The following is a 14,468-nucleotide window of genomic DNA, read 5'->3' as shown; positions in this document are numbered from 1 at the left end:
ATTAAGCCTATAGTTGACAAGCCTACAGAAGCCAAACAACAAGGTGAACCCAAAGAAAAACATATATAGATCATCTTGGAAATTTAAAGCAAACAAGATTGCCTGGCAAAAGTTGGGAGCATGGGGGTGGTTGTAGAGGGGTTGGGAATGGGGGAAGGGGAGAGGGGGAGAGAGAAGGGAGAAAGGAAAGACTGGAGAGAGCCTGGGGGAGTGGGAGGGTGGAGATGGAGGAAGGGCGGATATAGGAGTAGGGAAGAAGATATCTACATTGAGGGAGCCATTTTAGGGTTGGCAAGAGACTTGGCTCTAGAGGGGTTCCCAGGGTTCCACGGGGATGCCCCCAGCTAGGTCCTTGGGCAGCAGAGTAGAGGGTGCCTGAACTGACCTTGCCCCACTATCACACTGATGATTATCTCGAATATCACCACAGAATCTTCGTCTGGCAACAGATGGAGATAGAGACAAAGTCCCTCATCAGAACAACAGACTGAACTCCCAAGGTCTAGTTGAAGAGCAGAAGGAGGGAGAAGAGGAGCAAGGCAGTCTGGACCGTGAGGGGTTGGTCCACCGACTGAGACAGTGTGCCTGTTCTAATGGGAGCTCACCAAATCCCGCTGGAAGAGGTTTTAATTTTATTCATTCAGCTTTAATGTGTACCTGTGTGGGCAAGGGCAGGGAGGCATGTGTGTGAATGTAGTGCCTGAAGAAGCCAGTAGGTGGCATCAGATCCCCAGGAGTTAACAACCAATCCTGTGCCTGTCCATGCCTTGACAGATGAATTGAACATCATTCAGTCCCTGGCAAAAGCAGTGTGTGCTCTAAACCACCAACTCTTCTCTGCGGTCCTCCATGGAAACTAATGAGCATGGGGGACAACGTGGAGTCACTGGATCATGTACATAAGGAAAAACCTATTCATTCTGCTGTCGTGCCCAACACCAAGATCAGAAACAGCTCAGGGGAGGGAGGGTCTATTTTACCCCACAGATTATAGCTTAGCCCTGAAGGAAGTCAGGACAGGAAGTCAAGCAGGAGCTCGGAGCCAGATCTGTAGGCTACCCCATACAGCACTATTCCTAATCAAAGAACTCATTCACAGCCAAGGAAGAACAGCAGAAACCATCGATGAAACCGCTTGGGAGCTGGCTTCCTCACAGGCTCACGCTCAGCTGGCTTTCTTACATAGCACAGGATCATCCTTCTGTCCAGGAAATAGTGCCACCCACAGTGGGTTGGGCCATTCTACACCAGTTAACAAAAAGACAATCCCCAGCAGACATGCCCACAGGCCAACCCGACCTAGGAAATTCCTCCATTGAGACTCCATTCTCAGATGACTTAGGTGGTATTAAGTCACAGTGTTAACTAGGACACATGGGTTGCTTTTTAAAGAATGAGATTATAATAATTCCCGCAACTGAATTGAGCAAGAGGCTTTGCTCTTGGTTCCTTCAATTTCTCCATAAACTTTCTGTCTTTAGCCCACACGACAGAAAGCAAATTTTATCCTATATATCCCTTACATATACACCTAAAATATGCATAGAAAATATATAAATATGAAAAAAAACCTCAAAGAAATACTCCTATATGTCATGAATTCAATGACAGTGTAAGTGCTGGTCAAAATCAACCTAATGAACTTAGTGAGTCCTACTCAATAGAACCCACAGGTGACACTCAGGAATTATACTGTTATCACAAACCCTCCAGGGCCCTGTGACACGGAGAAACAGGGTGAGTTGAGCACAAGCATGCATGCACTAATTCTCTTTTGTTTGAGGATGTTGGTGTTTCAAGATCCTGCTGCCTTGATTTCCCAATAGTGATGGCGTGTAATCTAGAACTGTGAACCAAATAGATCCTCTCTCCGTTAAGTTGCTTCTGCCAGGTTTCTGTTGTTGCAGCAACAGGGAATGAACCTAAGACAGGTACAAACTTCTTATTCTCCTTGAGGTATTTTTGGATTCTTCATATATTCTTGATTTTTTTTATTTTTTGTTTTTTGTCTTTTTGTTTTGCTGTTTTGTTTTTTAAAAACAAAAACACCAAAATTTCACCAGGTTCCTGCCCTACATGCTGGAAACTCATAGAATGGAGGGTTTGTGCCTCCCTAGTAATTTCAATGATTTCCAGCTGCTTCTTCAGTCAGTAGGAAGTGAAACTAACAACAATGTGGCTCTTGGAAACACATGAGAAATTGAGATCATGTCAGCAGGCATCCGGACGACAGCATGGCATTGTGTTGGTGGAATGTATTGCTAGCCATTATCACAGAGGAGGGATTTAAAGAATGCCAGGCCCTTTATTTCTAAAAGTTAATCAAACCCTGTCCACAGAATGTATAATGCAAAAATGTGTCTGTTTGCATTTCAGGATTCTAAAGCACCTCTATTTTTTTTTTTGCCTGTAGCCTATTCTTTTTTGTAATTCATCCAACTTCACAATATGCATTTGTATTATATTATCAGTGCAATAGTAAAGGTTCATTTTATGTAAATCTATTTCCATGTTTTCTTTCTTAATATGATGCCAGGTTTCAAAATTATAGCCCATGAAATGATATGAATGTAATGAAACTCACTGCATTCTAACAAGTAATTACTTTTGAGGCTATTATGATAAGGAACTTCCAATCTAAAAACCACAAGCCAACAATGTCCTTAATCTAAGTGTGAGTGTTTCTCCAGCTGCAGTTAACCTACCAGTGCTGACATCTTAAACCCAAAGATTCAGCATCTGATGAACCAGAATCTAACAAATTAATTATCCCATCATATATTTCGAAACTGAAAATGAACGTCTTAAAATTCTGATAAGTGTGATATCATTGCTACAACTAAACATTTCTGTTGAAGCGGAGTATTGTCTCCCCATACCTATAAATAACAGATTTGCAGTGTTTCACCCTATAATCTTGTCCTGATCCCCTGTGTTGATGTATTGAAGAACTGTTGTGACTCAGGAGTTCAAATGTTAAAATTATCCAGCCTGAAACTGGGCTAAGATTAAAAACCCTGTATTGATACAGACAGCTGTGATCATTCTACAGTTATAAATAATGGTAACAGGCTGACTTATAAAATAAGATTATCAATAAATGTACTGAGTCATACTGTTTTGAAACTGTTATCACATTTACATGATTGAGATTGATAGCTAAACCCTGATGCATCTAGAAGGCAATCAGCAATATGGATTAAATAATGTAATGCGATATCTGACAACAGTCACCCATTCTGAAATACCCCACTAATCAGAGGATGGGAAATCATACGATAGTATTTGAACTATTTTAGTAGACAGAATCAAATATTGGCAGATTCTTATGATGCAATTAGTAGAATGAGTTTCTTATTTTTTATTTACTTGACCATTGGCATTTATTGAAAAAGCAAAGTTTTTCAAAATAAAATATTATAGAACTGTATTTAATAACAGTATATATAAAAGGGAAATTATGTAAAATAGATCACATGCTTTTCCTTCAGCCAAACAGAAAAGCATTGGTCTAAGAGTTTCTGTTTTCAAAATCATTTGTTTGATTTTTAAGTGCATGTGTTCTTTTCAGGGACAAAAGCACTTTACTTTGAATTTTGCAGTCTCTCACGTGGCAAATAGACGAAATAAACAGTTGAAAACATGAGTTAGAATAACATACCCTGAGCAATGCGGTTGATTTTCATTGTTATAGCTAACATTGTATACTCATGTTATTGAAAGTGGTATCATAATCACATAATTAAAGGCATGTCCTCACAGGACTGGGTTTTTAAAACGTGAATCATTATGCAGTATTTTCGTTATGTAAAACTGTAGAGTTTCACAAACACTAGCTGTCGCTGGGTCATGTAAATTTATGGATTCTTCTGGATCCATTGGTCGAAATGTGCATGAGTAGAAGAATCCCATGCTTCTCTGGGAGCGCCACTTTCTTTAAGGTCCTCCCTGCTCCCTAACTTGTGCTAGCATATGAAATTGTTGCTCTGATATTCATGTCAATGCAAAAGAAAATACGAATCATAACCATGTGGAAACAGTTTCCTGCAGAGAAACTCTGACATAGTCTCCTAGTTTAAACTGTCGAAATTCCTGTCTGTCATTTGGTCTCTGTTCATGTAGAGATGTGGATGGCCATTTATTGAGACGGCAGGAAACTTTCGAGCCCACTTGAAATGCAATGTTGATAGGCAATCTAAAACATATTCTTCATCGCTCATTTAATTGTTTTTATAATAAAGTTAGCAGGTTTGGGTAAGAAAACCGTGAATCTACGTGAATAATTTCCACACTAATGTGATGAGCAGAGAATCTGGTTTCAGAGAACACACTCTTTGGATGACATTGATAGTTCTATAAATCAAGTTTAACACCATAACAGGCATACTATGCTAAGATTTTTTTTTCCCACAGCAAATAAACAAACAACAGATGGGAAATCACTTCTAGACCTGACTATTGCAAGCCCTTAAATTTAAACTCATCTTAAAGTCAATATTTTTCAGAAGCTGTCTTATTTCCTGTTCAAGTACCTTAGGATCACAACTATCCAAAGTGCTCAGTCAGTAACTTATTGGCAGGGTCTAAACTGCCTGCTCCAATTGTGAAGACTAAAGCAATGACACCTGTTTCATCTCTCTGCGTGTTTCATCAAGTAGGGAGCAGGCTGGATGCCTGAAGTGATGGATGTACTTTACAAAACTCACTGGCCCCGTAATTTATGCACTGGAGGCAATGGTGTGCCACAAGCAAACGGCTCCGAGCAACAGCCGTGCTCCAGTTCTATAGCGTGTCTTCTTCAAGTAACAATTTAAAAATGTAAATTAGCAACGTATATTATGTTCACTGTATCAAAGACTGATTTGTGCTGCCATTTAAGTCATTACTTAAAAATGATTTCTTTCTGAAAGGATTCATTGGGAAACATTACTATAACATTTCCCAGTTTCAAAAGTACTCTATAATTTTCTAATAGCTCTTTATTGAAAGATAGCCTAGCTTATTATCATATCTAAATGTCATATCAGAAAGAGAAAAATTCTATTTATAACGGTGAAAATGAAAAACCCTGTTTCCATGGGCTAATTTATTTAACCCTTCTGAATTACCATAACTAACTTCAAGCAACTCTGCCTGGCTTTTTAGGTAATTCTTTTAAATGGCATAAGTACTGTGAACAATACCTAAAATTAGAAAAGGGGAGAAATATAACTTACTGTTTCCAAAAATAACCATACATAGCTATTGGTTGATTCTATGTCTGTTTTCTGTTAGTGTCACAGAGATATCTTTGTTATCAGCTTAGAAAACAGTGAAAGTGGTGTTGTTTAAAGGGGGGGTGAGGTTCCCAAAAAGCACCCAAGAATGCTCCTTCTAAAGGAGAAAGCCAGGGAGGGTTTTAGGACCATCCCCTTCTCAGATCAGGACACAGATCCACAGGGCTAGCATGCTTGCTCAAGTTCACATGGTTCTGTCAGAAGATCCTGCTACACAACCTTATCAATGCATCAGCCAGGTCAACTGGCCAAGAGCTGGCTAGCATCGCTCACAGCCTGTCTCTCTAAATACACCCGCCTTCAACTCACAAAGCAGAGTTAGACATATGCTGTATCCATGTAAGTCATAGAAAGAGATTTTACGTCAAATGGTATTTGTCACTTGAAACTGCCAAGAACACACAGAGAAACACTAGATTCTATTTTGTCTTTATGCTTTTAAGAAGTATTACAAGCAAAATTGGGACATGAATAATATGAAAAGGATACATGCACTGGATTCTTCTGAATGCTGTGCAAGTTTGGGGCACTGGAAAAGACAGTTTTATTGCTATATGGGACCTAGTTATCCAGACTCTAAAGTCTTCTTGGTGCTTCGAAAATAATTCTCAATTATCATGGGAGAATATAGAGATAGTGGGAAGGACATGTACCTCCTTTAAATTTTAATTTTTCAAAAATACTTTTATTATAAAAATGTGCAAATAAAAAAAATCACATACCAAGATTAACCAGATGCAAAGGGTATATATCTATTGACCTTCTATACAATTAGAGGAGCCATTTTGAAAGGAAGCTGTACAACTTCATATTGGAGATTCTACTTTCACTATCAAATATACTTTATTGCAATTATCCATGAAGAAAAAGTAAAAGTCCACGACAGAGTTAGAACTAGAAAAATAATTAGCTTTATATCCTTTTTCATGAGCTGTGACCATTGCCTCTGCATTCAATCTTTCCACATTCCTAATGTTTAACCTTTTCTCTCTATGATATGCTGTGCCAACATGCACATTTGTTCATATATACATACAGTTTTGGTTAGATTACACATATGAAGGAGAACATGCATTTTTTGATGATGTATTTTTGAGATAAATGCATAGATTAATAAAAATGGGTTAATTTAATAGGTAGAGCTAGCCAGTAAGAAACCTAAGACATTGGCCAAACAATTGTAACTGATATTAAGCCTCCAAATGATTATTTAATAAGTGGTTTCAGGAACAGATGGGTCAAAAAAAACCAAATCAGTCCAGGGGACCAGCAGAACAGAGACTACTTCTAGGTACAATTGTATGATCATGCTTGATAGCAAATACTTTAAACATTGTCTTTAGAGATGAATAGTTTTGCTTTCTCTCTCTGTTTCTTTGTCTCTGTCTCTGTCTCTCTCTCCCTCTCTCCCTCTCTGTCTCTCTCTCTGTCTCTCTCTCTGTCTCTCTCTCTCTCTCTCTCTCTCTCTCTCTCTCTCTCTCTAGATATCCATTATCTATTCCTCTGTTGATAGATGACTAGGTTGATTCCAATTCTGTGCTATAGCGAATAAAGTAATAATAAACATGAAGGGTGGAAATATCTCCATGGTAGGGTATAGAGTTCTCTGGGTATATGCCTAGGAGTGAAATGTCAGGATCATAGAGTAGGCCCTATCTTTAATGTCTTTGGAAATCTCCAAACTGATCTCTCCAATGGCTGTATTAATTTGCAATGCCACTAACAGAGACTTTGGGTTCCTTTCTCTGCACATCCTCTCCAACATCAGCTGTCAGATTTATTGATGACAGCCTTTCTGACTGGGATGAGGTGGCATCTCAAGGTAGTATTAATGTTTCTTTCTTTGTTGACTAGGGAGACTGAATAGTCTTTAAAATTGTATTGGCCATTTGTGTTTCTCTTTGGGGAAACTATCTGTCCAGTTCATTTGTCCATTTTTTTTTGATTTGCAGCCTTCTTAGAAGAAATAAATAGAGTTGACAACCCACTGATTCATCTGTATTTGTCAAATAGTCAGCAGCACTAGAATTTTGGTTATCTTCAGTCCTCTAGCTGCCAATTAGAAAAGGTTGCATGCAAGGGCATCCTGGGATCCCATCTATAAAGTCTTGCTATCCGGGGAGTCTTAGAGATAAGCAGAGTGCAAAATAAATTAGCCAATTGCCTTTGGGAGCTTTAATTTTTTAAAAAATGAAATAGCTATAAAGTTCCTATCCAAGGCCAGGTAGTTTTATGTTGAAATCACATTATAAAAATGTAACTGAATCAGTTTCATCATTCTTGAGGGAGAAATTTACTTTATGCTCTTTGAAACCTCAAGTCATACTGAAGTATTAATGCTGGCATTGCTGGTCTTAGAAACTAGTCTATACCCCTTGTCAGACTGTCAACATGTCCTGGAATTCAAAAGCAAATAGCTCTTGCCAGGCTAAAAACCAACCCCAGAGCAAAATGCTGCAAAAATTTCTTATTTCCTACCCATTGCCCTGTAATAAAATGGAACATAATTTTTATCGCCCAGACTCTGGGGCTATCCTCTGACAGCTCAGCCTACAAGTGGTCAAGAGGTTCCAATTCCAGTCTGAGAACTAGTTCGTGATGTCATTCGCAACGTTGTTGCCATTTAATAGGCATAGAATTCTCATCTGGGAACAGGATATTGCTCACTTGAATTCTTTCCACAGGGGAAGAAACAATTTTCTAGGCCCATTTCCTTGAGAATTGCTTAGATCAAGACTGAGTTGTTTAAAGTAAATTGTTGATAAGATTGTGGGAATGCTAAGATCTTTGTTCCAAGAAGAGGCCAGGGAGGGGGAAAAATCCAGTAAAAAGGAAGGGGGAGAAAGGTCTGAATTTCAAAGTCTATGCTGAAAACAGCCCCTTGTTAACAGGATTGCACATTTGAAATTATATGTTTATTGAGTTCCGATTGGCATGGCCTTCTGTGCCTCTAAGGGCATTTGGCATTTGATGAGTTAATGATCAAAGCCCTGAGCAAGGTCTGCTGCGAGAGGGCAAGGAGAAACCGCAGCAACCTCCCTATGGCAAAGAGACTGAGCAACTAAAGGTCTTGTCTGCTAATGAAATAGAAGGAGAGGCCATCTTTTACTGCTGTCACAGTGTGTCAAGGAACAAGGCTCACCACCAAAAGTAATTGGCAAAATATCAAACAGATGCAAACCTTCCTTTGCAAATGATCTTGTAAACACAAGGGAAGCTTCATCTATCAGTGAGTGCTAATCATGAGAACAGGATTGTCTCGATATAAAGCTGGGGGATTGCGCCCATGCTCTGGTTAATTCTTACAAAGGGGAACAGAGCGGTGACTGTGGTGTTTTATTATTCAGGAACAATAAGTCAGGGCTCTGGTGCCTGTCAAGTTTTTGTCTGATATTATTTCCTTATACAGAGATAGAGATGTTCTGTTTTGCATCTGCGTTTGGTTTTTGGCTCCTTAGCTGAATTTTCTCTTCTCGCTTATTTTAAATTACTCGTCCTGGGCTAGCTGAAGCTGTGAGGTGGATCCTGCTGGAAAACTCAAGCTCTTTGGGTAATGAAGCCCTAAGCGGACAGGGCTGTGTAAGTAGGACTCACTCACTACCTGCTGCTGAGAGGTAACCTAACTAGGTCCACGTGAAAGGGTCACGTACATTAACCAAGCCCCACTCGCTTGCTCAGACAGTGACTCTTGCCGTACATTTTGAGTCACATATGCCCTGCTTCTCTCCTTCAGGGATGTACCAAGGCCACATGTTAACCAAGCCTGCTTTCTGGTTGTGTTAGACCTCCTCATTCCCCTGGAATCTTTAAGAGTAGCACACGCCTTGCTTTGGCCAGCAGGGCTGAAATTCTTCAGAGCCCTCTTGTTCCACCTCATTGCCTATTGCCAATTTTCATAAACCTCTTGTCTAAAAGATGATGTGACTCTTTTTTGAAAAAAAAAAGATGTTTCTCTCTTGAATATCCTCTCCTCTTCCTCCCTAAAATATAACATATTCTTCTGAGAAACAAGGCATAGAACAAGTGAATCAATTTGATACAGGATGGAGTCGAGAAGCAAAGCAACAGGGCTATCCCAGGGGGTCTTGGCAAGTTTGGTCTTATTCATCACTTCATGGCATCACAGCCCAAAAGGACCAAGACACATCACTCTGCTCTTGGCTGCAATGACATCATATACATCTGGTTTTCTATGTACCTCTCATGTCTCCCCAGTCTTTCTGCCTATTTTTCCTGACTTTTATAAGCTAAATTTCTCAGCAATCAACCCAGCTTCATGATCCTCTTGCTCTCCATTCTCGATGGTCCTTTCTAGAGTTTCATTTGCCATATAAATGGTTCTTATTCTGTAACTCTCCCTGTACCTTCTCGCCTCGTCCACTTCTCCTGATGTCCACCTAGCATCAGCTAATTACTCAGGATTCAGCTCAAATGTTCTGATAACATCACTTCACCATAGAAGTCTTGTCTTAGTGATTATTTATGTCTCTTACACTAGACCAAATACATCATGAAAGCAAGGAACGTGTCTGTTTTCGTCACTGCTTTATGGGGAGGGAGGATTTTCAGGCATACAAAAAGTATCTGTTGAGTAAATCAATGTCGATAAAAAATGAATGAGCATGGGGTGAGGTGGGTGCATGGGGAGCTATGAGTTATCAGAGGGCGTCAAGGTCTATATGACAAGTGACATGGCAGGGTTATAAAGCGTGGGCATACTTCACATGGGATTTTAGCATGATGAGATTCTCATGGAGGACAATACTAAGTCTCATCATCTTAGGTTGTTTCTAAATGCTTACACCAGTCTACTGATACAGCTTTCAAAATAGCTCAGAGCAAGTACCTAGATGTGTATATCCCAGGCTCCAAGATGAGACAGCAGGATAGAGCAGGTGGCAGATGGACAAACTGGTCTAAAATACTGCCGCTTTCTGTAGATGCATGATACAGAGAAATTCGCACAGCTGGATGGACCATATGTGTAGCTGGCTTTTGCTATTGGCAAGGTTTTGTTTTTGTTGTTCTGTTTTTTAGACGTGATTAAGAACTTATGTTGAAAAGAAAAATAAACTGAATGAATAAGGCTTTAACTTGAGTCAATCGAGAAAACTAGGTTTCCATTCGCTGTGTTCCCGGGCAGCTCCTAAGATGATATCAGCAGAGCACAGAATGCTGCTGTATGTTTCTAAAGTGATGGCACTAATGGGGAAAAACAATATGGAGACATGTAAGTGTAACTAGAACACAAAGGGAGTTAGGAGCGTATGCTAGATTGGCTTGGTTGGTTTTCTTTTTCTTTCTCTATCTTGCCATAATATTTTTATAAAAAGCAAAAGTACAAAACATTTTAATAGTAATAAACATCAGCATAAATGAAAATAGCATTAATTTCTTTGGCCCACTCTAAGCCCTTAACCTGGGAACATAATTTTGGCATATGTGAACAACTTTAAGGGTGTAATTTTTACCATAAAGGTTTTTATGATAAGCTAAGTTGATTGTAAAATGTACAATATATAAATTAGGGTTCTTTCTTTAGGAAAAAAATGTAAGCAGAGGACATATTCTTCAGTAGAAGAATTTTGAAAATCATTTCAGTCAAGGTTTCTTTCAAGCCAGTTTTCCTGGACTGTCTGATCTACACACTCAGTACAGGTTTTATGAGAGGAATAGTATGTTCACTTGAGGGCAATTAGTCTGCTATTGAGTGTTCTATGGCAATACGTAATGAGCTCCTTGTCTCTGAGTTTTAAATGTCGCAAAGGAATCAGTTGTGACAATCAGTCTTGCTTTTATGTCCTCTGTCCCAAATATGAATAAACGCGAAAAATAATCTTCATACATTAGTAATTAACATGATGATTTTAGTGGAGTTTTAAGAAATATCAACCTCAAATTTCATGGCTTTTGCAAAACCAAAGGGGCCTTGAAAAAGTCCAATTTACATAGTGGAGTCTAATCATCACCGCTGTTGTACCTGCTCTAGGCTTCATGGTCTATACAGAAATGTAGGGGCATTAACAGAATTATTCAGGAAATTTAAACCAATTAGATTTGTCTCTAATTTCTATTGCCCAAGCAAGACTTTTAAAGTTCCTTAAATACCAAGTGAATGTAGATGTATTTAAAGGGAAGAAAGTCAACGGAAAGAGACAACAGCGCTAACACCAATAGATGTCCGAACTTGCTAGTGCAGATAAAAAGCTTACCCCGTGGAAATTCATAGTTTGCCTCCTCTGAGTCAGGACATCTGATGTGGGATGACAACTACGTCAGACACCTTCTGATGCTATTTGTTAGCACAGTACAAATGTACATCTAACGTTTGTTTGTTATGAGACAATTTCAAAGAAGGAACTTATTATCATTCTCTCTAGAATTCAGGTCAGGGACGCGTGTTGATTTTTTTAAACAAATTTTTTATACTTTCTAAGTAATGATTAACACTAAAGGATAGTAAGTATACATTCACTTGGTTTTAGTAATATTTTAACAATTTAAGATAAGTCTTTTCTGAATGAAGTTTGCTAAGACAGCGTGACTTCTGAGACAGCCTCTCCATCAGCAGGCCTTCTGAGCGGAGGTCTATTCACCAGCAATTGATAAGATTAGCAACTGATCTAATCAGAGGTCTCTATAAGCAAGTTTGATCCAGTATATAGTTGATCTAATTGTTGATTAATCTGCTAATGAATGATACAATCTGGTAGTTGGACCTATCCATAGATAACCAAATCAATAATTCCAATGAAGTCTGTGGTTATTGAATATGTCAGTGGCTAATTTAATCAGAGTTTGACCAATTCACCACATACACAAGAGTAATTTATGTGAGGTGATAGACGGGGTTAATAAGCTTTGTTACTGTGATCAGTTTCTAATTAATACATATATCAATACACATTGTATACACTAAGACTGTATGTTTGTTTTCTGATGTCCAAATTATAGTCTAGCAAATCTACTGGTCAAACAACACTGGGAAGTATCTTGATGTAGACAGTCATTTTATTATTTCTTATTCCACAATGATAACTGTTTGGTTAAACTGTTATTGTTTTATAAAACTGTATCTATGGATATTTTCTAATTTAAGTATGATATAATAAATTACTACATAAATATGAGAAGTTATAAAAGATTAAATACTTCTTAGTCATGAAAAATATCTTCATGTATATGGAATAATTAATATCTGTTATCATGGTCATGTCAAAGAATGTTTCCAAAGATTACCACAACAAGGTCATCTACTTTTGTAGCAATTTACAAAGGCTTTGCATAATGCCCTCAATTAAAATGCAGCAGCAGCTACCACTTTAAAGATATGCTATCTGAGGTTGAGAGACAGGTGTGGGGAGTCATGACCAAGAGAGAGCAGAGGGACGAAGGCTTAGCTTTTGTTCTGATTCATATTACTGTGTGGCCAACGGTGGTTGGTCAAATCTTCCTTCCAACTGTCTAAACCTGGATTAAGTACACTCGTTTCCTTCTTCCCTTGACGTGGCCCATGTGTAAGTGAATCCGTGAGTGGTCTGAACTCACACACTGTCTCTCTGTTATTTCTGCAAAGCCAATAGGTTTTGAAAAGGGTCTCATTCACAGTCACTTTCCCACCGCTGGTGACTTTAAGGCTGAGATTGGTATCGACTTCTACTTGAATAATAGGAGTTATGTGAAATCCATCTACCCCAAGCGGCAAGGAAACAGATATATAGCAGAGCAGCTGGACTGCGTTCTACAAGACAGTGGCTTTTTCTGTAAGTCTGAAGTAGCTGCTCACATTTTTAAGATAACCACTAAGGCGTCTTATTTGCATATCTGCAGTTCTTAATATTTTACTCCTAGGTCAAATGTTATTTTCATGGATTCTCAGAGCAAAACATTTTACTTCTTTTGTGCTTGAGGTCACTATAATTACTGATAAAATTTTGGCATTAATATGGACTTAACACTAAATTTTATCTGTTTAATTCTTCTGCTGTCCTATAGGATATGAATTATCAGATGTATCGGTGAGAAGTGGGAGGATTATGAAGACCATGTTTTTTAAAGTAACATACTTTTCTTTGAAGTAAAAAGAATCTTGAATATATCACATCTTTGTCAAACATTAAAGCTTTGTTTTCTAGCAAATCATCCTTGTAGAAGAATTGCATTTATATATATAAAATTATAGTTTTATAATATATAATATATAAAATATAAAATAATGAGATATTTAGCATCTAATACCTTGAGAAAGTATATTCAGTCTGACAGTTACATGTTTTATTTAATTGTTTACATTGGATTTTAAACTACCACTTACCTTCTTGAGTTAATCTTTACAAACTTAAGATTTCATGTTGAAAAGTGCCATCTTAAGTAAGTGTATTGTATAACAAGTTTGCTTAATAGTTCTTTTAAGTAATCAGTCTTTCTGCTGGAGCACTGACGTGAAGTTCAGATATTTGACCTTGTCCTATTAAAATCATTTTTATCAAGATAAAGTCCCCAAAGTGAGTCTCACTTACTTTGCTTTCGCTTCCGCATCTTCATATGCTTTGTTCGAAACATCATCCAGTCCTCCAATCAAATGCTTGAATGAGCTGTCAGAGGAAAAACCAGAGTGATCAAGTTAAGTCCTCTGCAAAGTCAAAATAATGGTAACCAGTCAAGAATAGTGAAATGATTTAAAGACATCTTAATAAAAGTAAATTTAAACAACTTAGATACATTGCTAAGAAATATGTTAGGTAGCAGAATTTCCTCTGATCAGGTGGTAATAACCATGAGGTCAAGGGCTTCCTCTATCTGGTCAGCCTCTGTACCCAACATCAAATCACATGTAACAACCACATCTGGCAAAAACAGATATTGAGCCAACTGTGTGGACTGAAACCTAGACTATGTGAACTGTAAGTCAATCCCTTATCAAATAAATAAGAAAAAAAATGCCAATGAGGGAATGCCTACTCTGCCAACTACCTAGCATTAATTTTTATTAATTTCATACAACCTCTAAAGGCAAGCAACAGAGGCATCTCCATGGAAAAGAAAGAAAATAATAATCACAGGCAAATTGAGAATTATAGAAAAATTAACCTATTTAAGAAAGTGAAAACAAACTCACTTTGCCATGAAGTAGGAAGATTAACTACTTAAAGCTAATCTATTCAGTATTGACTATGTATCTAGAACTCTCTT

The 14,468-nt window shown here is 38.1% G+C and overlaps 1 protein-coding gene across 3 annotated transcripts in view; it reads right to left on the bottom strand.

Annotated features, from left to right (window-relative positions):
- Prkg1 (protein kinase cGMP-dependent 1) overlaps positions 1-14,468 on the bottom strand; it is a 1,122,235-nt gene that overhangs the window by 94,289 nt on the left and 1,013,478 nt on the right. For all 3 annotated transcript variants that reach the window (XM_041660894.1, XM_041660893.1, XM_041660895.1), the window contains one exon: positions 13,796-13,870. In XM_041660894.1, the coding sequence (XP_041516828.1) occupies positions 13,796-13,870 (75 nt within the window). The remainder of the gene's footprint in view (positions 1-13,795; positions 13,871-14,468) is intronic.

This window comes from Microtus oregoni, unplaced genomic scaffold, assembly GCF_018167655.1.
Source record: "Microtus oregoni isolate MIOR12 unplaced genomic scaffold, Mior012 000012F_ref0000307, whole genome shotgun sequence".
NCBI lineage: Eukaryota > Metazoa > Chordata > Mammalia > Rodentia > Cricetidae > Microtus > Microtus oregoni.
The sequence above is the reverse complement of the archived record's forward strand: the minus strand, read 5'-3'. Positions and strand labels throughout refer to the sequence as shown.